A 25,858-nucleotide genomic window follows, 5' to 3' on the forward strand; every position below is an offset into this window, starting at 1 on the left:
AGTGCACAAGTGCAAACAAGTGCAGACAGCACAAGACAGCACAAGACAGCACAAGACAGCACAAGACAGTACAATGACTACTGGGACAGACAATGGGCATAGTAAGTCCCAGTGCAGCGCCGACCAGTACACAGTTCTGTTTAAAGTGAACCTAGTGACAACAGTGCAAATAGTACCAGAGTACTAAACAAGTAGCTGAAATAGTGTAAACATAAGAGTAGCATATGTACAGTGTGATATAATGAGTAATGTAGCAGCATAAACATGTGCAAAAACTTGCAAAAAAATTGCAGAGAGGATGGAGGATGCTCAGTTGTGTGTGTATATTGGTATATGTGTGTGTGTTCCTTCAGTCCAGTTTCTGAATATTGGAGGTATGTGTGAGTGTGTTAATTCAGTTCAGTTCCTGAGTATTGAGGAGTTAAGGTTAAGTACCAGGTTAAGGGATTACTGAAGATGACTGAATGGAAAAAAATGATTTATCAGAACCATCACAAAGTTTGCATAACATTCATAGTCCTTGCAGTATGGTGGGAACACAAACCAAAAGCTCATCTTTCAACTTCTCTATCATAAACAAATTAGTTCCTCAAAAGGTTTGCTGAATCTATGTGGCAATGCGTGTATTTGAAATGAGGATGGACTCAACTCAGAAAGATCCTGCTGCATTAGCTAAGTTCCTGCAGAGAGGGCTTTTTTTCTGAGAATTTAATACACTCATGTACACACACACGCACACATACATGCATGTCGCTCTTCCTGAGTGTCACTCTGGGTTGCAGTTGTCATGTCCTCCTGCTGGGAATGTAAACACAGGGCTGATCAGCTCAGTGTCACTGCACATAAACCACCTGAACTCCCCTCCACATCCACACCTCTTGCCTAATCCCATATATTAATACCTTATTAAGGCTGTACCCCATGAGACACGTAAATACTCACACACAAACAAACCCTGAGCACTGTCAGAGATATGATCAGAGCCCTCACTCTCCTTCAGCACTCTTTCTCTCTAGTAAACAGGATCAGGCTTTATGGGTTATGAAAGCTGAGCTCCTTATGTTAACATGCTTTTTGAAGATTATGCCGGTGGTAAACATGCATGTCAAGAGTGAGACGGCGATAAGAGTGACAAGGGCAATTATGGTGAAGAGAGGGAGACAGAGACGAAACTAACCTGCTTCTCTGAAGTGTGCACTGAGAAAGCTGATAAGAAAACGAATGCTTGCTACTCATTATAAGAGATATAGGAAAGAGATTTACCAATACATTTTATGCTTCTTATCATTTTTACCTCCCACTGGATGGAATGAAGAAAAGCTATAGTGGAGTTTGTGAATTAGAGTGGACTGATTTGTGGACAGGCTTGCTGGAAAACAGACATCAGAATGTAACCTAAATATCTAATTTAGGTGTGGATCAGACATTACATAACCCTGCATCCGAATTATTAAAGATATGCAATGTGATCATATCAACTCAAATACGTTAATGCGATATGATATACTACATGCTGTTCTAGTGAAGTAACACAAGTACTGTCTTATATTGCTTTGGTTTTGTGTAAGTGATCTGTGTGGTTCTGCTTTGGGTTGTGCTTGATAAAAATCAGCTCCAGGATCCCAACCTGTCTGGCTTTAAACCAGTTTTACTCAACAGAGTTTATTATTCATGCATCAGTCTTGATTCTATAGTTCTATACTTCTTCAGCATTCAACACAGTTAACAATATCCTGCTGTCTATTCTCACCAGACTTGGAATCACTGGCTGGACATGGCAGTGATTTCTTTCGTACCTGGGAGGGTGCTTGTATCAGCTGACATGAAGATTTACAGCTGCTTCAAGTAGAATCTCTGTTGGTGTCCCTCAAGACTCAGTGCTTATGTCTCTTCTCTTTTTCCCTCTATACCCCTTCTCGTGGTTATGGTGATCTTCACATAGCTTCTCCTACCACAGTTATACTGATGACATCAAGTAATTTTTCTTACTTACTTCAATATACAAATTGCTAATCATCAGTCAGAAGACAGTTGAAGATTATAAAAATATCACTGAGTCTTTCTCCAACTGTCCAGTTTGAGTGCCCAATATAGTTTCAGATTCTGAATCTTGTCTGACAGGAGTGGAACCCAATGTGGTCTTCCAAAGTCGTAGCCCATCTGCCTTAAGGATTAATGTGTTCTGCTTTCTGTGATGATTTTATGTTCACCATGGTTGTAATGAGTGGTTATTTGAGTTACTGTTGCCTTCCAGGCTATTTTCCGTTTTCTGCGTTTCTGCCCACAGAACTGCCGCTCACTCGATGTTTTTGTTTTTTGCACTCACATTAGTGAGTGAGCTAAACTAACAAAGTCTATAATAATTAGTTAAGTATTGTTGTGGCCTGAATTTTCCAGTTAAGATTTCTTTGTTTTCTTTAATATCTTTCTCTTTGTTTTTTGGATTTTGTTGGGGTACCTGGTGCTAATCACTTTGACATTATTCCTAATAGTCTTATGGTGCTAGCTGACCCATGTGACTGATGTGAAGGTACATACACACACATGCAAACACGATTGGAGTCTTCTAAAAGAATAACAACTGTGAACATGCCCAGGTAGTACAGGGGCAAAATAAATATTTTCAGAGATTTTGTGGTCCATGATTCCAGCCTTGTTCTGTACAGGAAATCAGTGGGCTGTATATGTATATAAAAAAGGTGTTTTAGCAGGTTTTGTTTGCTACAGTGCATGAAGTCTCATCATAGCACCCTCCGTCATCTTTAGGCCACATCTGGAGCTCATTCTGACAGCCTTTTGACAGCTGATACACCCACTTTGTGTTCTACAGGCATAACTCCCTCCCTCTTTCTCCCTCTATCCATCACTTCTTTCTCTCTCACACTGCCTCTTTCTGTTACTCTTGCTCTCCAGTGTACCTGTCTTCATCAACTGTCTTGAATATCTAATACCCAGTGTATTCCTGCTCTTTAAACCAGACTATTCATCAGGCAGGCCCGCAACAGGAGATCTTGGTCTGCTAGTGGGAATATGGCAGAAAAGTTGGCTGTAACTTTCTTAATCCTCTTAATGTCAGTACGATTAGTTAACTGGATGTTTTTCGCTACAGCTCAGACTGTCTTAAAAAAGTTAACATTTAAGATATGAGTAATTTTTCTGTACTATCGTTGTCGATAGAGACATTCTGTTTTCATTAATGCCTTTGTGCTGGGTTCTCATAAATTTGATTGCTTGCATTGCCACCAAGCTAAATTTCTTTTGTTCTTTTGATGTTAACTGACAATGTGATGTAAAGATTGGGTGGGTCAACCATAGAAAGATGTGCTCCAGTAGAGTACTTGCTTGCCAGATGTAGACAACTAAGTGAAGATGAATTTCTGAATGATTAGTAGAGGAGCAGCGCTTCATTTGCTTAATGTGTACAATCTTATTTTAAATCCATCATGCTATGTATTTCTTCTCAGTTGGTTGGAAGCCCAATTGCCTTGAGTCTGCTCTTGAGTTGCTTTACCAGCAGTTATTTTTCTGAATGTTTTTTATGGTTTCAAATCCCTCTTAATACTGTACTCCTTTGTCTTGTCTCATTTGATGGAGGTAATTTTTTCTCTCTCTGGTGCCCCTCTCTGTTTGCATATGTGAGCGTGTTTGTGTCAAGCAGACATTGACATGACATAAATCTACCTTCAACCCAACACTTTTTTCAGGGATAAGCTGGTGAACTCACTATTTTTATCTAAACTCAGACATCTAAATAAGAGATAAAATTGCTCTTTAATCAGTAGGATGTTTGGTTTTATAAGTGGTAGTGATGCACTATATGGCCAGAAGTACTGTATGTGGACACCTGACCATCACATCCATATGTGGGCCTTCCCCACACTGTTGCCACGAAGTTGAACATACACAATTGTTTAGAATGTATGCTGTAGCATTAGGATTTCCCTTCACTGGAACTAAGGGACCTGAACATATTCCAGCATGACAATGCCCCTGTGCGCAAAGTGAGGTCCTTGAAGACATGGTTTACCAGGATTGGAGTGGAAGTGAATCTTAATATGACCAATTCCATATTAATTAATGGTTTGGAATGGGATGTTCAACAAGCACATAGGGCTGTGATGACGAGGTGTCCACATACTTTTGGCCATGTAGTGTACAGTACATGTGTCTTTTCCACCTGAGTCTACAAGTGCAGGGAAAAAAACTTCTTACATGTAGTATATATCCCAAAGAAATAGTACAAGGAGGTGTCCGAACTTATTTACAAAGAGCCGGTGATTGCACTTGTTTAATCAGTTGATCTTGCTCTTCTTTCTACTATTTGGTGGGAAAAGGACACACACACCTAGACATCTTTGTAGTATAGCCATGGAATCGATTTATCAGTGATTGATTTTCTCACTTTTCCCCTTTCTCCCTGTGCTTTTTGCTCTGCTCTTTGAGCAGTAGAAGACTTAAGTAAGCACATCATGGTCACATCAGCATGTGGTTCCTGCCTAAAATTCTTGCTCTTTTAGCACATACATGGCTCTGGTCTCTCCAGAGGTAATTACAATACTATGAGTATTCCCTGTGGGAGTGTTCCTACCCTCAGTAGAGCACATGGGATATAATCGAGCATGTGTCAATCAAGGCCACAAATCACTGAAAAACCAGGCACAAACTTTAGCCGTGGCCATTTTCACATTATTTGGGGTGTGTTTTCTAAAAAGCACAGGATCTGGCCTGTGTGTGTGTGTGTGTGTCCTCCACAGAGTCTGGTTATGTTTGTGGTGGTGGGGTGTGTGTGCATGTGTGCGTGTGTTCGTTTTTGTGTGTATGTGTGTGTACGTCCTCCACAGTGTCTGGTTATGTTTGTGGTGGTGTGTGTGCGTGTGTGTGCGCGCACACGGGTCCTCCTCAGAGTCTGGTTATGTTTGTGTTGTTGTGTGTGTGCCACAGAGAACAAGTTTCTGGTCTGGTCTGCACATGCTTCATTTAGAGATCAAAGCCATGTGCTGATGAGTTATCCTTATAGACCATGATGCCTTTTCATGCTTCAGCTTTAGCATCTGAGTAAATAAAACCCCAGCAGACTATCCTAGCCCATAATGCATCAGGTGATCGCAACATGTGATAACAGGACAGAATCAATAGTCATCGCTTGTTTACATCCTAAAATCGCTTTCAGTATCTCTTTTATGTACGTTTCTGAGGGGCTTCTGACTTCCAAGGGATTTAAGAGGTTGTATTTAAGAGATGTTTCAAGAACCATATCATGAAAGCTGCTTTGGATTATGAAAGCTTCACCTATCTTTAAAAAAAAATCTCAGCCTTTTTATGTAGAGATACAAACATTTATTATATTCAAGGCTGCTGCTTAAACAACAAACTTAACCATCAAGAGTTAATTAAACTTATTACTCATATTTTTTCTTTCTTTCTGTTTGTTATGATTAATTAATAGTGTATTAATAAATGATTGTTGGGGATCTGTACTGCGCTTTGTCAGTTATTACTTTCAAACACAAACAAACACTTGCGCTGAGTCTGTTTTTCAGTATCATGTACTTTAACTATGTATTTTTCATTATTCTCAAGCAGCTGCTCTGTAGGATATGACCTTCAGCACTTCTATATATAAAATACCTTCTTTAGCAATGTGTATTTTAATGTGTCTCTTTGCAACGTGTCTTATCTATCCAATGTGTTATTGATCCTGCTCATATTTACTCATTTTTATGTTTCTTGTTTATACTGATCATTTTATTGCATTGTAACCTGAAGCAGTGTATTTATATAAAAATGTATTTGCATAAATTTGTAATAATTGCATTTAACTGCATTGTTTTTTTTAGATTTTTTTTTTTTTTACAAATCAAGTATTTGTGTTATTTTTAATTTATTTAACTGCTTATAATCATCTTAGGTGACTGACCCACTTAGAATGAGATTACAGCACTGGCTCTGGGTTAACATTGTGTGTGTCTGTGTATGTGTCTCTGCGTGTGTGTGTGTGTGTATCTGTCTGTCTGTCTGCCTGTCTGTCTCTCTGCCTGTCTGTCTGACTCAGCAAATCCATACAGTGTATCACCATACCACAACACTTCCCCCCATCCCTTCCTCCTGCTCCTCCTCTTTTCTCATTCAGACTTTCAGTCTCTCTGCCCTCCAGCCAGTGATGTCCTCTTTCAACATCCACTTGTCCTCTAACTATGTAGTGCACAATACGGACATGCATCCATGTTTAATGTGTCACCTTAACCAAGATGTGATACTCCAGTTGTTTCCCCAGGATGGTACTTAATTCTTGTATGATTTATCGTCTTCTATGATAGCTGATAAAGTGATCTAGATTTGGGTTACAGTATACACTACAGTACACTGCTTGTGAATCAATTGCTTTCCTTTGTAAAATTTAAAAAATTTCCTAGTAATGATTGTCTTTCATTGACGCCAAGCACATCTCAAAGCTATGCTGGACAAGATCTAGAGAAGAAGGAGGCTGTGCTGTCTGTAACTTAATGGCTTGTCTAGTCACTCATTCACAAAGTTGGGGAAAGACAGAAAAAAAAGATAGGAAAAAAACTGCTCGATAAATCATCTTTCATAGGAAAGTCATACAGAGAAAAAGATTCACTGTTTGTATTAAGAAAGTGCAGTCATAGCATAGCTAGGTTTTTTTTTTTTTTGGCCTGCCTCACTTCTGCTAGGCAGTGAAGCTTCTTAGATGATATGGGTTTTAAGGAGCTTTTTCGGTCCGATTGTTTTATGTAGAGTGTGTAAAGTAATCATCATATAATCATTGCAAGGGAACATTCAGATCTTTGCTATGGAACAAATGAATGAGAAATATTGAAAGACTTGTTTATAATATCTAAGGAAATCTAAAGTTTTCAAAACCTAAAAGACCCTTCTAATATTCACTACAGTTTATTTTAAGTGGTATGTGTGTGTTTTTAAGAGCATGTTTTCATGTTTTTAATAACTTCAAGTCTACAGCTAAGTGATTATTAATTAATTATAACGATTCTCAAATTTTTTGAACTGTTGGCTGTGAATTTGGAGGAAAACGGCTAAAAACTTCTGTATAGAAAACTTTCTAGGCTGCATCACTGAAAAAGGTTTTGCTTTTATGTATAAGTCACTGTCTTTATTACATGCAGGACAGCCATGAATTGAGGCACATCACTGAACATGAAACATGAGTAAAATCCATATAGAGGGAAATTATATTTTAAAAAAATGCAGAGGTAGAGAGAAAAATCTCCTAGCTTTGGAGTAGGCACAGGATTGAGATGTGACAATGTGTTTTCAAAGTTAGCACTCTGTCAAGTTCTACTGTAACTGTGTGTTATTGAACACTGCCTCGACAGCAGGAACTGGAGCGATGATGAGCAGAAGAAGCTTGAAACTATGGCTCCAAGATAAAACAGGAACAGGCATTAAATATACATGCTGCCTTGTAAAGGTGTCCTGGATTTTAGTTTGCCGCTTTTGTGGATCAGAAATTTTAAAGGAGAAGAGAGATGAAACATGAACATGAGAGCACAAGTTTCCCAGCTTCACTGACATGCTGTTTGATCTACAATAACTTTAAATCCACACATTTCAGTACATAGACATCCTGTGATAATACATGCTACAGGTCTGAACACGTTTTTGTTAATGTGCTCAGTGAACCTCATTAAAGTGGCTTATGGAGAGAAAATATTTACCATCGAGATTAGGCTCTATGGTGTATAAAATCTGCTTCTATAACTAGACCAATGTGGTGGGGTTTTTCTTGTTTTTTCAGTAAACAGAGATGGAAAATGATGAAGCTTTTCTTCACCACACACACTGATTGTGCATCTGTATTGTGTATTTAGTTGCACCTTACCTTGACTTAATCAATAGCTGAGCACCTGTAGCCTAGCTGAGCCAGCAAAATAAAAATATTTTCCAATGTCAATCAAGAAAAAGCAAAGGAGCTCTAAAAATATGGGAAAAGTGCATAAAAGTTTGTACCTCAGGTACATGTTGGATATAAATTCATCAGTTTTAACAATAGTTTGTCAAGATCAGCATTCAGTTTGAACAAGGGGGTCTGTTACAGAATATTACACCACAGTGCTGTCAAATCGGATTAGTTAGAAGGCGTTGATTAATTTTCTGTCATAGCAGCTCTGACAGTGGTGCCGACACAAGGTTTATATTAATGCATTTGTAATACGTCATTAAGTAATACGTTATTGTTTCTATAGTAACTGCTCATTCACAGGGATTTTGTATGGCAAAAGTTCCACATAATCCAAGACTAAATAAAAAATGGCTTTTTAAGAAAACGTGCTATTATTTAACAAAGAAAAATGTGTAATTGTTGGCATGATGAAGTTCTGTAAGGAGACATTTATTTAACATTTATGGAAGGAGTCTCCAGTGTCAGTGCTTTGTAATGGTTAGTAAGTTTTCAGACATGGGAAAGTCTTTGAGGCATCGCGAGGCATTCGTGTTGTCCAGTTTCTATCTGAAATGACAAGCTACATTTTGTCTCATTAACTAAAAGAGAGAGAGGAAAAAAGAAAGACTATAGCTGCTGTAACATAAGTGATGACAGGATAGAAAGGTATGAAGTGTCATTGATTACTAAATTAAGAATTGTAATAGTTGGCGAACTGCTCCAATATAAAACACCACCCTGTTGCTTATTATTTTTCTGTAACAGCATGCCCCATAATGCTTAATTCTTTGCTAGAATTATACTGTAACTGAAATGTTCTAAACCATTTCTACACACATTTTCTCTAGGAGGTAAAAGTAAGCACTGGTGTGATTAATATTGTAGGACTCATGCTATTTCGTGCAATGAGGTTGTGTTGCGCTGAGCTATCTGTTTTGTGAGCGTGAGAGTTTTAACTCATTTTTCAGCACATATACAGCATACACTCCTTACATCGGAGTGTTTCGGCTATTTGCTGTTATGTGTGTTGTATGCTTGTGTTGGGTTCTCATCTGTTGTTGCAATGCTGCTTTAATGTGATTTCTGTGGGAGAGCTCGGTAGGAGACTTGTCACTCTCGGCAGTGTGTGACTGATCTCTCTGTGCGCTTCTGAGTGTGTTTGTGTGTTTGTGTCTCTTTCAGGTCCTGCAGCAAAGTTGCTACAGCGCACCCCTCGGCGTCGAGGCCAGCAACCCAAACTACTGAACAGCCCAGAGGACAGTATTTACTACAGCCAACTCAATGTGAGTTCAAAGCCAGAATAGAGCCCTTTGTCTGACTTTGTTTGCTGATGATAATAGAGTTAAATGTACCTGTGCCAGAGCCGTGAGCCACGCGGGCCTCCTCCTGAACCAGCAGCTCCCCCACGCTCGGGCTCTGTTGTCTCCAGCATGGGCTTCTGCTCTTTATCTGTTGCTTTCATGTGAGGATGTCTGCCTTCACGGTGAATAATTGATGTGGTTTATCAAAGCCGAGCAAGATGCATGCTTCATCAGGCTCACCCCAGCTCTCTTTGATCAAAAAAATTATGCTGTGACTTCTGATATTATCAGCATCTGTTCGCATTCAACGCAAAAATCACTTTGAATTAAAAATTAATGATTCTCGCTCGTTCGTTCATTTACTCGTCTTTTCTGACTCTCTCTGACTTTTTGCTTGTGTGTGTGTGTGTGTGTGTGTGTGTTCTCTCTACAGAGAGCTCTAGATTACCAGGGGAGCAAGAGGAAGCCCAGAAAACTTGGGTAAATAGTTGCCTTTCCTACTTTCTGCTCAGTGCCATATCTAAACAAACCAGGCCCTTTGTGGAAGTGGGGAACCAGAGACGGATTTTGTTTTCTGCTAATGTAAATTCAGATCTCAAAATAAGGCGCTTTTAAATAGCTTGCTCTTTTTTTTTTTAATTCCAGGGAGGCAAGTGAAATTGTGCATGAATGCAAATTTAATTGTGAAATATGTATATGACCACTCTCTCTCACTCACTCTCTCATCCTAGCATTTAAAGGATTAACGTTTTACTTCCTGTTTCTCCCTGGAGCAAAATATGTAATATTTGAGTGTAATATTGCTATGAGAGAGCGCTCTAACCTTTTTTTTTTCTCTTGCTTTGTCTCTATTATGTCTCTTTCTTTCTTGCCATTCCTTTACATTTAATTTTTCATCCGTTTGTCTATTTTTCACACCTTCTTATTGCTTCCATTTCTTTCTATATTTCTCCCTTCAATACATTTCACACCTCAGCCAGATCAAGCTTCTAGATGGAGAGGATGAGTATTATAAATTGTTGTTGGCAGCAGAGTCTGTCCCTGAGGAAGATTTCTCATCTATCCCGCCTCCTCCTCCCTCTGGTCCTGCTCCGGTTTCTCCGCTGAAGAGAGAAGCTCTGCTCAGCCAGAGCTGAAAGAATAACACAGTGCTGCTGCTCAGCCTCGACCCCAGCCCCAGCCTAGTCCATAGCAGGGTAGGGTTTTACACACGCACACACGCACACACACGCACACACACACACACACACACACAGAGCCAAACAGGCAAGAAGTAAATCCATTTTCAGTATGAACTTGGCCAGTCCACCTGATGAGTGATTTGAGAAAATTCAGTTTACCATGTTACTGAGTTTATCTCTCAAATTAAGTTTTTGGGAATTATTGACCCGGCCATGAAGCCAAACAGAAAATTTATGAAATATAAAATATTTCATCAATTTTATAAAAAGGACAGTGTAAAAAAACCTCCCTTACCGGTATAATACTGGCTTTGCGTAGGAATTCAGAATTATTTAAATTAAAAATTGATCAGTAAAACACTGCATGTAGTAACTGTTTCCCTGCTCCACTTGAAGAGCAAGCACTGTGGCCTGGAACATAACAAACTAAACTCTCTCTCTCTCTCTCTCTCTCTCTCTCTCTCTCTCTATTCATTTCAATAAATTATTCTGTATATTAACTGTCTGTTTCTCTGTCTCTCTCTTTTCTGATTATTTATTAATTTCCCACACACTTTGCTTTGATATCCATGACAGTGCAGATATTAAATAAATACATAGTGACATTAATAGCATGCTTTAAGCACATTTGACAGAGGACTTGCTTTTTCTGGCATAGGGCATTCAGTATTCACAAGGAATATCAGTGGTATTCTGTTCCCTCATAATCAAAGCTCAGAGACACTGTCTTTACTGCATGACTCCAGTCTAGTTTTCATTGCTGATACACAGACAGACCAACAAACACACATGTTCACTTTTAAATACACAGCATCCTGTGTTGTAATGTCTTTAACTATAATCTTGGTTCTGTAGGGACATAGAGGACAGGCTTAATGAGCATACAGAGAGAACCAGTGAATCTAGAACTGGAGCTTTACAGTGAGCAGGACCTCCCATGCTCCTCTCAGTGGCTGTGTGCAGTGCACCCGTATCAAATACAGACCATCCACATCTCCCTTTCAAAGCCACAAATCTTCTTATAAAGTGCAGGAAATTCCACAATGCTTATTCTCTCTTTCAGATCTTTGATATCCTTTTTTTCATTAAATATATCTTATCAAGTCAATAATGATAAAATCACTAAACTGAAGCTGCTTTGAGGAGTGAGATAACCAGCTTCCCCCCTGTTGATCCTCCTATTCAAGAGAGACAGCTCTTAAAAAGAGATAAGGCTGTCATGATTGTGATGCAATTCCTGCTCATTTATATTTCTCATATTTATCAAGACACCTAAACTGAGTAAATGATGATGTGCTGGTTGAGGATGGGACAACTACTCTGTGAAAAATCTGTAGAAACGTGTGTTTTTCCTACTGTATGGACAAGAAGATTTGTGACACTGTTTTTACGATTTGCATATCATGCTTCATCTCATTTTGTTGACACCCCAGGGCCCATGCAAAGATTTTGATCTTCATAGGGTGATAGAACTGAGTGTGCATGTTTTGGCTCACTCAGCCACAGAGGTAAATTTCATTTGTTCACAAAAATAACATATTAAAAACTTCACTCATTTATTATTTGTCCAAATTTTATATTGCTGTATGAGTCTAATGTTAATGTTAATGTTTGTTGTTTGAGAGGCCACAGCCATTTAGTGTGAAATCTTCCTGGTTTATTTCCTATACATTACTACATTCTATCCTATACATTACTACATTCCTATACATTCATTTATTTAAGCAAAACTGACTAATTCAAGATCAGATCTCTTGTTCTGTGATGTCTTCGTAACAAGAGTTTAATCACAAAACAATCCAGTGTACTTAATGTAGTGTGTATTGTACTCAGAGTGTAGCCCTAGTTTGAATTACTGCCCAAGGTGTCCAGTTTTTTGTTGTGCCTCAGAATCCTGAGATAATTCAAATATTCTGTGTGAATTATTTTCTATCTGAGAATATTCAGTCTCTCAGAAGCACTCAGACTGAAATAGGTCACTCCAAGAGCCTCGAGTCTCTCTTTAAACTACATGGAATCCGTTAACAGAGATCTTGCTTCCTATATCACTTTGGCCCTGCTTTGGCATGGAAATCAATTTGGGAAAAGCTCTCCAGTTTTTTTGTCTCAGTGAAAACATCTGAAGTGCAGTGCCTTGGTGGAGTTTCTCTTTCACTAATTTCCTCTTGTCTCCATGTGTTCTGGCTAACCACTACCCAAACAAGGCAATGAGTGACGTACAATTTGGTTATACATACTTTAAATAGAAGATTACACTGTGCCCAAAATATTTTTAAGGTTGTACCTTTCTTCTGGGTTTCTACAAATTAGCCTTATTCTTTATCAAAAAAAGAGGTACTACAGACCAGTGATAGGCTTAGATCTTTCACTGAAGGGCCACAAAGATGTAAACAACATAGGTCCTGCACCTGTTTTTGTTAATACAGTTCTATAAAAACATGACTGCCCATTATTTTCTTCCTATTAAAGAGTTGTGTGCATCTGGAGCTGCAGACAAACTCGTTTAATGTGGTTCATGTTGTGCACCACCAAAGTTATTCCTTTTTAGCTGTTTGTTCTAAACTGCATTTCTTCCCTTTTTCTCCATCGTACCAAAAGCAGTGCCACCTTTTAGATATTTCAGAGCTGTAATCCTTCAGTGGAAGGCAGAAAAAAGTATTTGTTGTCAGACAGGATACTCTGTCTCATATTAATAGTGAGGGCCGACTTCAAAGGATGAACACAAATAGACTTGCATTGTCCTGCCTCTATATCCTTCAGAGTTCAAAGCAGGAGTTTGAATAGCAGTGTTTCTAAAGCTTCTCTTTTAGACCTGCTGAGATGTAAAGCAGGTAACCTGCTATTGACACACACGCACACAAACACGCACACTGATATATATGCACAGAGTTGCTGTTAATACATTCTTTACAAAGCTTCATGCTAATACTATGCACCGCAATCACACGCATATGATAAGACTTAGCATTAAAGCTCACACTTTGTGCAAGTTGTCCTTGCAGCACATCCATGCTGTCTGTCATGAGTACTGAATAAGCAGGTAGTTTAATACATATTTACTTTTAACCCTGTGTGATGATTGATGCCTGAGTGAGGGACATGTGTATCAGGCCGACAGATGTCAGATGTGTGTGGGGGGGGGGTGGGGGGGGGTTTCTCTGTGTCGAAGCACCTTCCCTATAGACTGCATTAATGAAGACAGAGAAAGAGAGAGTGAGTGAGAGAAGGGGAAGGAGATAAAAGAGAGAGTGGAGTATGCACATCAAAGAGTTGCTAATGATGGGAGATGCCATTAGGGGTTGTAGTGGCCTTTGTTTCTGCTTTCTAACACCTGCAATTTGTTGAGGGCTTTCTATGTACCACTGAATTACCCACATTTGCATGACCACTGTGTGAATACAAAAAGGAATATAAAAAAGCTCCCCAAAGAGTTTGTGTGCCTTATACTTAAGCACTGCTTCATGTCTTTTAAGGAATAGCTAACTGATTACCTAGCTGATGCTGCAGAAGAGTATAAGATTTCCTGAGCTAGATTTAACAGACGTGTAACAATGCAGTGTATGGTATCATTTCATTTGATAAGAGGCTCTCGATTCGATAAGTCTGCATGTTGAACAATACATTCAATAGACTGCATACCAAAGTATGCAATTTATCCTACATACCACTGATTCTTTCAGACAGCTTTACCCTGCTATTTCTTTCCAGGTTAAAGAAATCACAGTGGCGATTTCACAGCAGAAACTTTGTAGCTGCAGATATAAGATTGTGCTCAGTAGTGGAGAATGCAGGATTCAAAAACATGTTTGAACTACAGGGAGCTGGGTGACAGCAGGGTTGCAAGGTTCAGTATTTCCTGCAAATTGGGATACTTTTGGAACAAGGTTGAGGATGGAAAAATTAAGTCAGTTAAGGCACAAGACTTGGGAAAATATGTCTTAGGCTAGTTTCAGGTCTTTTCATACAGATTTTGAGAAGATATTACTGTGGAAATTTTGCTGAGACCTGGCAACCCTGCTCAACAGTGAAAGCCTGGCCAGAGAGCTAATGCTTAATTAGCCACGTTTAATTCCATTACATTTTAATGCACAGCTTTGTTTCATTATATGCTGCTAAGAGTCTGAATTGCTCACACAAACACTGTCATTATTAAGTTTCAATTATTGTACTTGTTGAATGTTTTAATCAATTAAAAATGGAAACCTAAGGCATATTCAGTGGTGCTTGAAAGTTTGTGAACCCTTTAGAATTTTCTATATTTCTGCAAAATATGACCTAAAATATCATCAGATTTTCACACACGTCCTAAAACTAGATAAAGAGAACCCAATTAAACAAATGAGGCAAAAAAAATTATACTTGGTCATTTATTTATTGAGGAAGATGATTGAATATTACATATCTGTGAGAGGTAAGTATGTGAACCTTTGCATTCAGTATCTGGTGTGATGCCCTTGTGCAGCAATAACTGCAAATAAAGGTTTTTGGTAATTGTTTATCAGTCCTGCACATAGGCTTGGAGGAACTTTAGCCCATTCCTCAGTACAGAACAGCTTCAACTCTGGGATGTCTTTGGGTTTCCTCACATGAACTGCTTGCTTCAGGTCCTTCCACAACATTTCTATTAAGTTCAGGACTTTGACTTGGCCATTCCAAAACATTAACTTTATTCTTCTTTGTGTGCTTAGGGTTATTGTCTTGCTGCATGACCCACTTTCTCTTGAGATTCAGTTCACAGACAGATGTCCTGACATTTTCCTTTAGAATTCGCTGGTATAATTCAGAATTCATTGTTCCATCAATGATGGCAAGCCGTCCTGGCCCAGATGCAGCAAAACAGGCCCAAACCATGATACTACCACCACCATGTTTTACAGATGGGACATTAGCATAAGATAAGGTTCTTATGCTTCTTATGCTGGAATGCAGCATTTTCCTTTCTCCAAGCATAACGTTTCTCATTTAAAGCAAAAAGTTCTATTTTGGTCTCATCTGTCCAGAAAATATTTTTTCAATAGCCTTCTGGCTTGTCCATGTGATCTTTAGCAAACTGCAGATGGGCAGCAATGTTCTTTTTGGAGAGCAGTGGCTTTCTCCTTACAACACTGCCATGCACACCATTGTTATTCAGTGTCCTCCTGATGGTGGCCTCATGCACATTAACATTAGCCAATGTGAGAGAGGCCTTTAGTTGCTTAGAAGTTGCCCTGGGTTCCTTTGTAAACTCACGCTGTCTGACTGTGGATTGGTGGAGTCCAAACTCTTTAGAGATGGTTTTGTAACCTTTTACACCCAGATGAGCATCAACTCAGAAACCTCCTTTGTTTGTGCCATAACACACTTCCACAAACATGTGTTGTGAAGCTCAGACTTTGATAGATCCCTGATCTTTTTAAAATAAATAAATAAATAAAAAAGCAGAGCATTCACTCACACCTGATTTTCATCCCACTGATTGAAAACAGCTGACTCTAATTTCAGCTTCAAATTAACTGCTAATGCTAGACGTTCACATACTTTTGCCACTCACAGATATGTAATATGTGATCATTTTCCTTAATAAATGAATGACCAAGTATGATATTTTGTATCGTTTGTTTAACTGGGTTCTCTTTATCTACTTTTAGGACTTGTATGAAAAGTAGATAAAGTTTTGGGTTATATTTATGCCGATATATAGAAAATTCTAAAGGGTTCACAAACTTTCAAGCACCACTGTATTCAGCCATTGCTTATTTTTGTTGTACCACTGTATTGTACCATATCATATCATATCAAATTTGAATTTTGTGTATCATTACCCCCATTACATTTGAATACACCATACACTAGAAGGCACTATCAATGCCTAGCTATCAGTGCTTACTGCTACAGCAGGACTATAGTGTAGTAATCCGTATGACCATATGGGTGAGCATGTATCCTGTCTCTACTGAAAATGAGCTTATTTAACATTTCTGGGCCTGCAGGGTTTGGAGGGAATTGTGGAGCAAATCAGAGCGTGAAATTGCGATTAGCCCCTGTTGTTTGTACCGATTGAAGGAGGCTATAGGACTTGGCATGGCCGAAGGTGTAACCTGTTTTGTTTGGCCTTGCTGAAGCCCTCCCAGATGGAGTGAGCAGCTGTCATTGAGTAAATGGGAGCTGTGTGTGCACAACAAGGATGGCACAGGCCCTTTTTAGATTCAGGAAGCAAAGAAACAAATCTGTCGCTCACAGTCGGGAGGAGCAGCCTTAGAGAAACACCTCGAGCTAGAGCAGCAGCTCTCCAGGTTCAGCTCCACTGTGTCTGTCCTGCCTGGCTGCTATATCAGACTCAGTGAAACACCTTCACACACTGCTGCTAGTCCTCAAGTGTGGATGGATCACACTAATAATCAACAATAGTCTCTTCCATTATCTGCTTTTAAGAGGATGGACATCCTACTACTCTTTAAGAGGCAACAGGACTTCCAGGAATATGCATATCTAAGGGTTACAATATCACAAAGCACCCTACTGGTAATCACAATCTTAGTCATTCATAGCTGGGCCATTACTACCACGAAGCTTATTTTCCGAAAACAGCACATCCCAAAATGGTTTAATCCTCTTATACCACAACAATTTCCCAACAATTATAATTTAGTTTTTATTGCATCATATATTAGTAATTATTAAATTTATTTATTAAAGAATACACATCATACTTTTTGTCCATTTATAGTTACAGTTTAGTGTAATATTGTGGAACATTTGTGAGAGAAGTTAATCTTATTGAAGTTAATAAGATAAATGCAGCTTGTAATGTTACCAATAAACCACGAAGTGAAATCCTTCAGTCTATCCTGCTGCAGAAAACCTAAAGGAATAGAATTAGCTGTGACTATACAAACAACAACATATTTCATAAACACTTTAATATCAAAATGTGATTTGCCTTGTGGACCTCAGAAAAAAGGTCCCACACGAAACAAACTTGCCATGGTACCTTCCTGCCATGTGCTAATGTAAGTTTAGTTTCTTTTATCCAAAAATGTTTATCAGCCATAACTTAATTTTACTACTTATGGGGGATGCTGTGATGGTTAAATAAATTTGATGGTTAAAAAAAAAATGAAGCAACTTTGAATGTGATCAACTTCGAACGTGGCCTTTCCAATTACCCTGCACTGGCAGCTCTCCGCAGCCCACAGTCATGTTGCCACACACGGAGCTGTGGCTGCCGTTTGGATCATGACCTCTCCCTCCTCTCATGACCCCAGGTCTGTCTGGGTTTGACCTTTAAACGTGCAGCCAAGCTTTTGCCTGGCAGCGTGAAGAGGGCCGGCCATATCAGATTTCAGGGGAAAATGTTGGAGAGTCGAGAGTGCAGAGCATTGCACTGGAGCCTGAGTACAATGGCAGCTTTCTGTCAGGCAGCGACTTCAAAGGCTCACTGAGTGACTGCTCTGAGTTAGACTTTGTTGTAGATCACTGAGGAAATTCACAGATGTTTTCTCATACGAGACACCATTACGGCGGCTCAAGTACCCAGTAGCCCCGAGCATTTCTCTCTCTCACTTCTCTCATTTCTCTCTTTCCATCTTTCCTGTTCTGACTCTCTCTTTCCCATGCTCCCTTTCTTGTGTATGAGACAGATGTGGAACCAATTTTTCCTTTTTTTTCTGCAGTCTGTTCGTAGAACATAAAAAGACAATTTATTCACTTAGACCTTTCAAGTGAGAGACCCAAATATGTAAGCTAAATGTCATTTTTTAATCTACAAAGTTATAACCAAGTAGTGCATATCAGTAAAATGTGTTAATCACTGTGTGCTTTAGATACAGTTTAAATGAATGCTCATGTAATTTAACTAAAGCCATGTATTGATCATTTCTCATCATGATTAATTAATGTCTCTCTCTCTCTCTCCCTCCACACACAGACTACCATCTTCAAGTCCTAACCAACAAATCTATATTGTATATTACAGTAAATACTGAGGCATTATAGAGTAAATCTTTATTATTTTTAAAGTGTTACTTATGTCATCTTTGGTATGAAGAATGGGACCATAAATTTACTATTTAATTTTCAAACATATGGATTTCTGTGGTTTAACTGATGTCAGTCTTAATCTATTCCAGTTTTGTTATATTATTATTTTTCTTGCCAACTGCTGTAAAAAAAAAAAAAATCTGTTCATTGAACATGCTCTTTTATCTTTCACTTTGGTTTTTATGACATTCTACATTTTATCCATTTTCTAAACTTATTGTTTAGTTTATTCAATCTATTTGACTAGGGCTTCTCCACCAAATAACATGCCGTACCACAGCTCAGTACACAAATGCAAACCCAGAACTATCCGTATCCTGAGCGAGTGTGTGTCGTCATCCTATTTGGTAATCCTAACCATGAAAGTAGGAGGAGTTTGTCAGGAAGTACTCCATTGTTTAAATGATAGGCACAAGTACTAAAATACCAGTTAAGATACAAATAAAATGAATTTGAAATGAAAACAGGCATCTTTTATTGAAAGCAAGTTTATTGAAAATAATATGGAGCCAAATTTCACTTAAGACAGACATTACACTACACTAGTTACGCTGGTAGAGTATCTATACCAGTCAAAGACATAATCAAGACATTTATGCAACTGTGTTTGATCAGTCAATGCTCTTCTCTATTTTTAGCTCCACCCATATGTCCTGGCTTGCTCGTGTGGTACCTGAGTAAAGAGGGTAACCAAATTCAACACAGGTACTTAGTTACATTACGGATCTCTTAGCAGTGGAAATAGCGAAAGCATGGAGGATTACGGGTAATGTGCTGAAGTGTACCACATTGTCCGGTGGAAAAGATATATTTGAATGGGTTCTGGGATTGAGTAGTGGCTGGGTTTTGGAACTCTAACACTGAAAAGACTGCTAAATAAAACTTTGGTCTTTTATGTGATTATTGTGGCTTGTTGTCTGAGATCAGTGCTTGTATGCACACTTTTTTTTTTTCATCAGCTGTGTTTTGTACCAAACTGGCAATGAAAATTGAATAAATAAAATGCTTTCTAATGAATGTTTGGTATCATTATGATTACTGGCAAGATTTTTCCCCCAGAAGTATTCTGGACACTCTAGTATTTTAGTACTTTATCATTAGAACCCTTTAATAACAGACAGTATGTAAATGTGAATAGATATTACAGAGATGGAATTTTCTTTCAAAATATACTATATGGCCAAAGGTTTGTAGACACCTGACCATCACACCCATATCAGCTTGTTGAACATCGCATTCCAGATTTAGTCCCCCTTTGCTGATGCAAGAGCCTTCACTTCCTGGAAGGCTTTCCACTAGATTTTGGAGTGTGGCTGTGGTGATTTGTGCTCATTCAGCCATTCAAGTGAGATTGGGCACTGATGTTGGCCAAGGAGGCCTGGGGTGCAATCAGCGTTCCAGTACATCCCAAAGGTGTTCAGTGGGGTTGATATCAGTGCTCTGTGCAGGTCACTTGAGTTCTTCCACTCCAACTTTGGGCTTCATGGACCGCACTCTGTGCATAGGGGCATTTATAAAGCACATTTACAACAACAATAGTTGCCCAAAGTGCTATACATAAGAGTAAAATTATAAAATAACAAAAGACAAAAAATACAGACAGAGAACAATAAATGAATAACAATGCTAAGAGATGTAATCAATTAATTAATTAATTATGTGTTTTTAATTTTGGTTTAAAAATGGTAACTGACAGGGCACTCCTGATATCTAGGGGTAGGCTGTTCCACAGCCTTGGCATAGTGACTGCAAAAGCACAGTCACCCTTTAGCCTCAACCAAGACTGTGGAAGAGCCAGGAGTGACTGATCAGGGTGTCCACATACTTTTGGCGATATAGTGTATATACTGAGAATTAGAAATACAAGGCTACGTGGACATTCTTGGCAAAAGCAACTTCATGTTATAAATGCTATATTCTATGTGAGAGATTTTATACACGTATTGTAATAAATGTTTTATCTGTTTAACCTTATTGAGGATATAAGAAATTGTCAGATTCCAGTAATCATATGTGTGTAGGCTGTAGAATTTCTGATGTGGAGAGCTATTCGTAGCAAAACAATCTGTGGAGTGAAAAGGTCTGAGTTTATAGAAAAGTTTTGCACTTCATTGTTTTTGTAGAAATAACTCATGACCTTACCAATCTTAGCAGCAATGTTCGTAATGTTATACCCATTGCTATTATAACCATTGGAATTAAACTATCATGATTTAACTATCCTGGAGCTATAATGCTTATAGTGTAACATACTGTTGGTTATGCTTTTTTCATAAGAAAAAATTCCATAAACTTATACATGACAAGTAATGGCTGATTATAACTGATTGTTCCATTATGTCATTTAAGTGGCTGTTATAAGACATTTGCACGTAGCAAATTTTAATCAGTTACATGCAACTTTACCTTAATTAAACTTTGCCATTGCATAAAAAATGCCCCTGATTCACCTGGATGATTATCGCTCTATGCCTCATACTGTTAAACATAAAGAGGCAATAAAAAGAAATGTTGCAATGTTATGCACCCATTGCAGGAAAGTTGAGGTTGCCCTGGGCCCAGTGGGAATCCCCAGCTCGCCCCTTGGCTGGGAACACAATAATCCTTTCAAAGGAAGCAATCCACTTCCAAATCAATCACTGTAAACTTTTTAGGGACAGTGGGAGTCCTTGCAGAAATGCAAAATAAACAATCTGGACCATTATTAGTTGCTTAATTTGTCTCTATAATAGAACAAAATAAGCAAATTTTAAGTTTGATATTAAGTTTACTCATCACTGCTTTGTTTAACATTGCCCTTAGTTATTGAACTCTACAATGACTGACATGCTGCACTTTTTTTTTTTTAAGCACGATACCTTATTGTTAAATGTATAAGGCATTCATGTGGATTAGTTCCACGGTACAATAAGATATATAAAGCTTATTGGCTATGTTCAAAATACTACCATGGTAAATTTAATGTAAAATGTTTACTATTGTAGTGTGTGTAATACTGTTTAATATGGCAGTTGGGGCAATTGAGATTGGGTTGCTTAGATAACTGATGTGTAGACAAGTAGGTGGAGAAGTGGGTGGGTGATGGGAAAACCGTTTCCTTTCACTAAAGATTGAATCTCCTCCCTCAGAGTATCTTAAACTGGATTCCAAATAGCACCATCCTGTCTTTTAATTTCAATATAGGCTATTAAATACTAGCTTTTACACCCTAGGTAGCAACTACGTGTCTAATAAGGAGCCATTTGGGATTCAGGCTCAACTTTTCAAGGAAACGCCAAAAGAAAAATGTCATGCTTTTTGACACTTTGACACCTTTAATTAGCAAAGCTAGTCAACTATGACACCTTAATCACTTGACAAGTGGACTACTGAGGCATCATTTGTCATTTGTTCATGAGAATTCCCACACAGTGGCTTTCAATTAGGGATGACTGAATAACTGTTGGAGCACTTCTTAAGTTAATATTATGTTTGTTTTATAACATGTGATATACAAGTGATTTATAACTGATGATTTCTGTTGACATTAGAGTAAAAATAAAGTGGTCTGAAAGATGGCCTTTTTTTCTTATAGCCTACTTTATGTTAAGAGTTTTAACAAGAGTTGCTTTTCTGGGTTTTTCCCTGTTAAGGCTTGTCTTAGCTGAAACAAATGGGTCGAATCCTGATTAACTTTGTGTTGAATCGCATTATCCCGTCTCTTTCGCCTCCCCCCGTGAAGCTATCTAACAAGCCTCGTACCAATAGATTTGTGCAGATAACACGGGGGCATTGTGGCGACGGGCCACGCTACAAATCCTTAATTACAGCATGGGGGGATCGGGTGACTCCGCCATCCAATACCGGGCTCCCCGCGCGGAGAGGGCTCTTTGATCAAGAAAATCCAATTATTTGTGTATATACATTTCCCACATAGTGATTACTTCATTAATTGTCCCGCCTTTATCTCCACCCTGCCCATCCCCCCTAATAATCAGCCCTTTTATCCAGACCAACAAACACACCATAGGAGCTTTGTGGATTCAAAGGATTTGCTTCCCGCTCTCAAAGAGCCGCTATTCTTTGATGATTGGGCAGCGGCAAACTTCAAAGTAATAAATCTTCCTCCTGACTGGCTGGCGGCCCACCAAAGTCCTTATCAAATCCTAAGAAGTGATCCTTCAGTCCCTCAGATGGTCCAAGGATATCTGGAGGAGAGGAAGCGCAGGGACTCCACTTTTCGACAGGAACACGCTTTTGTGTTTCCCCCAGCGCTCCGACTCTTCGCCTGAGACTGAGGAAGAGCGCAAGGAGAAAGTTTGCCATGGCAGCGGTGGCTGTGCTCAGGAACGACAGTCTACAGGCGTTTCTGCAGGTTCGTGTGACGCTTTAAACCTTATTAGAAATTTGCGTTTTTTTCCAATAAAGTGACTGATACAGTGGATCATATAGATTTCCGCAAATTTTGATCAGTGTTACAATCATGTTCATTGATTTGTGAGAACACTTTTGTCTAGTATACACAAATAAACACGTCTTTGAACTCTACTCTTTTTTTTAATTTTTTTTTTTATAAACTTTGCATCTGTTTTGTGTTAAAATTGGCACTGAATGAATCTCAGGCTCCAGATGGCAAAGTTGCGCATCGGACTTTTTTTTTTTTTTTCTTTTCATTGTCTCCCCACATGCTAACTTTATAACATGTCTTCTTTTTGGGTCATCCAGGATCGTACTCCAAACTCTTCACCGGAGAACAACAAGCATTCACCTCTGGCGCTGTTAGCAGCTACGTGTAACCGGATCGGGCACCACCACCACCACCACCACCACCACGCATCCAACCCAGCCGACTTCATCCAGGTTCCGTACGACGCGACCCTGGGTTCTCCATCGCGCATTTTCCATCCGTGGAGTAACGAGGCGAGTCCTCAGCCCGCTCTTTCCAGCAGTTCCTCTTTCGGACTATCATCTAAAGCTCCACTTTCCGCGCACCTCCAAGGCTCCTACAGCTCTCCCCATGAGCTGCCGTTAACCCCTCCGGCAGAGCCCTCGTACCCTTACGACTTCTCTCCGGTCAAGATGTTGCCGTGCTCCGTGCAGTCATTACAGGCCACGTGTCCGCCGACTTACGTCCCCGCTGTGACGTACACGGCTCCAGCGCCCATGCCACCCGCCGTGCCAGCTTTTGTAGCCGGCCACTCGGGCCTGGTACCCCAACAGCAGAGACAGCTGTCCCCAAATCCAGCCGAGGACATCCCGTGGTGGAGCTTGCAGCAAGGCAACGCTGTAAGTCACCCGTCGTCCCTGGCGCCTCACCGTTTTCCTCTTCAGAGGGGTTTAGTGCTTGGCCACACGGACCTGGCGCAGTACCAGAGTCAGATCGCTGCTCTGCTGCACCCCAAATCCCCTCTGGCTTCAGCGCGCCGGTGCCGCAGGTGTCGCTGCCCGAACTGCCAGACGTCCAGCTCGAGCGACGAGCCGGGGAAAAAGAAGCAGCACGTGTGCCATATTCCCGGCTGCGGCAAAGTTTACGGCAAGACGTCGCACCTAAAAGCGCACCTTCGCTGGCACTCCGGAGAGAGACCGTTCGTGTGCAACTGGCTCTTCTGCGGGAAAAGTTTCACTCGCTCCGACGAGCTGCAGAGGCACCTGAGGACACACACCGGAGAGAAGCGCTTCGCCTGTCCCGACTGCTGCAAGAGGTTCATGAGGAGCGACCACTTGGCCAAACACGTGAAAACACATCAGAACAAGAAAGCCAAACCTCACGAAAAGAGCGCCGAGCACGTTAAACGGGAAGACACGAGACACATATGAAGGACTAAATCAGCGACTGGGGCGATATCCGGTACTCCTGACAGCGCACAGGGCATATACAGTGGACTTTCCGAAATTTTGCAACTTTCTCAACAACCAGTGCAAGTTGCTTCTTTTTAAGGCGTGAAAAGTCGCACTACTTGGAAGCTACATTTCTGGACTTGTAAATATGATTTTCAAGTCTGTTCATCAGTTCTCATGGGGACTTTGAAAGATGTTTCATATCCCTGTGCTGCCCTTATATCACTAACAAGTTTTGAACTTGTGTTAAGATCTTTGTCTTCGGTGGAAGATCTCACATTGATTGTAAATATATATATTTAATAGCTTTTGTTGAAGGAAAGTGTCAGTTTTCGCTCCTTGTGGGGTGTTTTAGCATGCTATATTGAAAACAAGCTGTTAAATTGCTGTGTAAAAATAAAGAAATTGTTCATCCACTTAAAGTTGAGTAGTAAGTAAGAGGTTTTCACATCAGGGCCAGGGGAAAATACAGTTTCAGATCTTATAATCAGCTTTCCTGGTTTTAGCAAGCCCTTCAAGTAAACGTGACATCAATGTAGAACAGTGTTAGTTTATATGACTGGAGTAATTATGATAACCTTTCTTTGACAACTTTTACATCACAGTTAACAACCTAATATTGTTAAAGGGAAGACATCACTATTAGTATTAGCCATATTCATATCACAGCTTATGGGCAGATGATGGCGTCTGAAGTTTGGATAAGTTGCCTGACACAGCTTTAAACCATTATACAGGGTGTCCCAAAAGTCTCCATACATAGGGGTCTGTGTACGCCAGCACCATGTCAGTTGTGCCTTTGTCAGTGGACATTCATGGACGTCCGCTTCTCAGTTGGTCCGCAACACTTCCAGTCTTTTTATTTGTTAATAAGTTTGGCAACAGTGTTGTGTGTGATGTGCTTCCCATGTTTCCTCATAGAGTCCATCGCAACCATGACAGCTTCCCAATCCAGCCATGATTGATGATATAATGATTTCAATATATTCTTCTTTTGTCAAAGGCATTCTTAAAGTTATCTGAAAAAAAAAAAAATAAGTCTAAAATTTTTTTTGAAGACATTTTGCTAGGAAAGTGTTAATTTCCCTGTAAGTGTTCATTACACATATGGAGACCTTTGGGACACCCTGTATTTGTAAAAAATATGTGGATGTCCATAACATTAGCTAATTTTATTAAGGAGTATGCCTGTGTGCTGTAGAGTATTAATATTTATGGTGAATATTTTTTTATGAACAGTACAAAGGTTTTACTTGGGTGAGGAGTTTTAGTGAAAATGTGTAAAAAGAGCCACCTGTTTTAACTCTATTAAGTTGCTTTTAATTCATTTGTGTAACTTTAAAAAAATCTGAGAGTTATACTCCTCCATTTGTTGGGATTAGCAGTAAGTAGATAAAAGAAACTAAAAACATTTACAGAACCTCAACATGATTTTTTTTAGATTTACTTCGTTAAGTACACCTGGAGAGCAAAACAATCTAGGAAATCTAGGAAAAAACTAAAGTAGCAGAATTGCATATGGTGTGTTCATTTTTACGTTATAGATTCCTGAAAGGAGTATACATCATAATTAAACAGGCTTGCTGGCTGAACTTTTTAAGCTGTTCTCTAGTGCACAG

General features: G+C 39.4%; 2 protein-coding genes across 2 annotated transcripts in view; both read left to right on the forward strand.

The window, feature by feature from the left end:
- myo3b (myosin IIIB) overlaps positions 1 to 13,522 on the forward strand; it is an 81,093-nt gene extending 67,571 nt beyond the window's left edge. The window contains exons 34-36 of the mRNA XM_053234049.1: positions 9,104 to 9,204; positions 9,656 to 9,702; positions 10,199 to 13,522. Of these exons, the coding sequence (XP_053090024.1) occupies positions 9,104 to 9,204; positions 9,656 to 9,702; positions 10,199 to 10,358 (308 nt within the window). The 3' untranslated portion in view covers positions 10,359 to 13,522. The remainder of the gene's footprint in view (positions 1 to 9,103; positions 9,205 to 9,655; positions 9,703 to 10,198) is intronic.
- An 8,876-nt stretch (positions 13,523 to 22,398) lies between these two features.
- On the forward strand, positions 22,399 to 24,655 carry sp5a (Sp5 transcription factor a). The gene is made up of 2 exons (XM_026912853.3): positions 22,399 to 22,776; positions 23,127 to 24,655. The coding sequence occupies exons 1-2, from the start codon at positions 22,726 to 22,728 to the stop codon at positions 24,216 to 24,218; spliced, it is 1,143 nt and encodes a 380-aa protein (XP_026768654.1). The 5' UTR covers positions 22,399 to 22,725; the 3' UTR covers positions 24,219 to 24,655.
- Positions 24,656 to 25,858: the final 1,203 nt, after the last annotated feature.

This window comes from Pangasianodon hypophthalmus, chromosome 5 (assembly GCF_027358585.1).
Source record: "Pangasianodon hypophthalmus isolate fPanHyp1 chromosome 5, fPanHyp1.pri, whole genome shotgun sequence".
Classification (NCBI taxonomy): Eukaryota; Metazoa; Chordata; class Actinopteri; order Siluriformes; family Pangasiidae; genus Pangasianodon; species Pangasianodon hypophthalmus.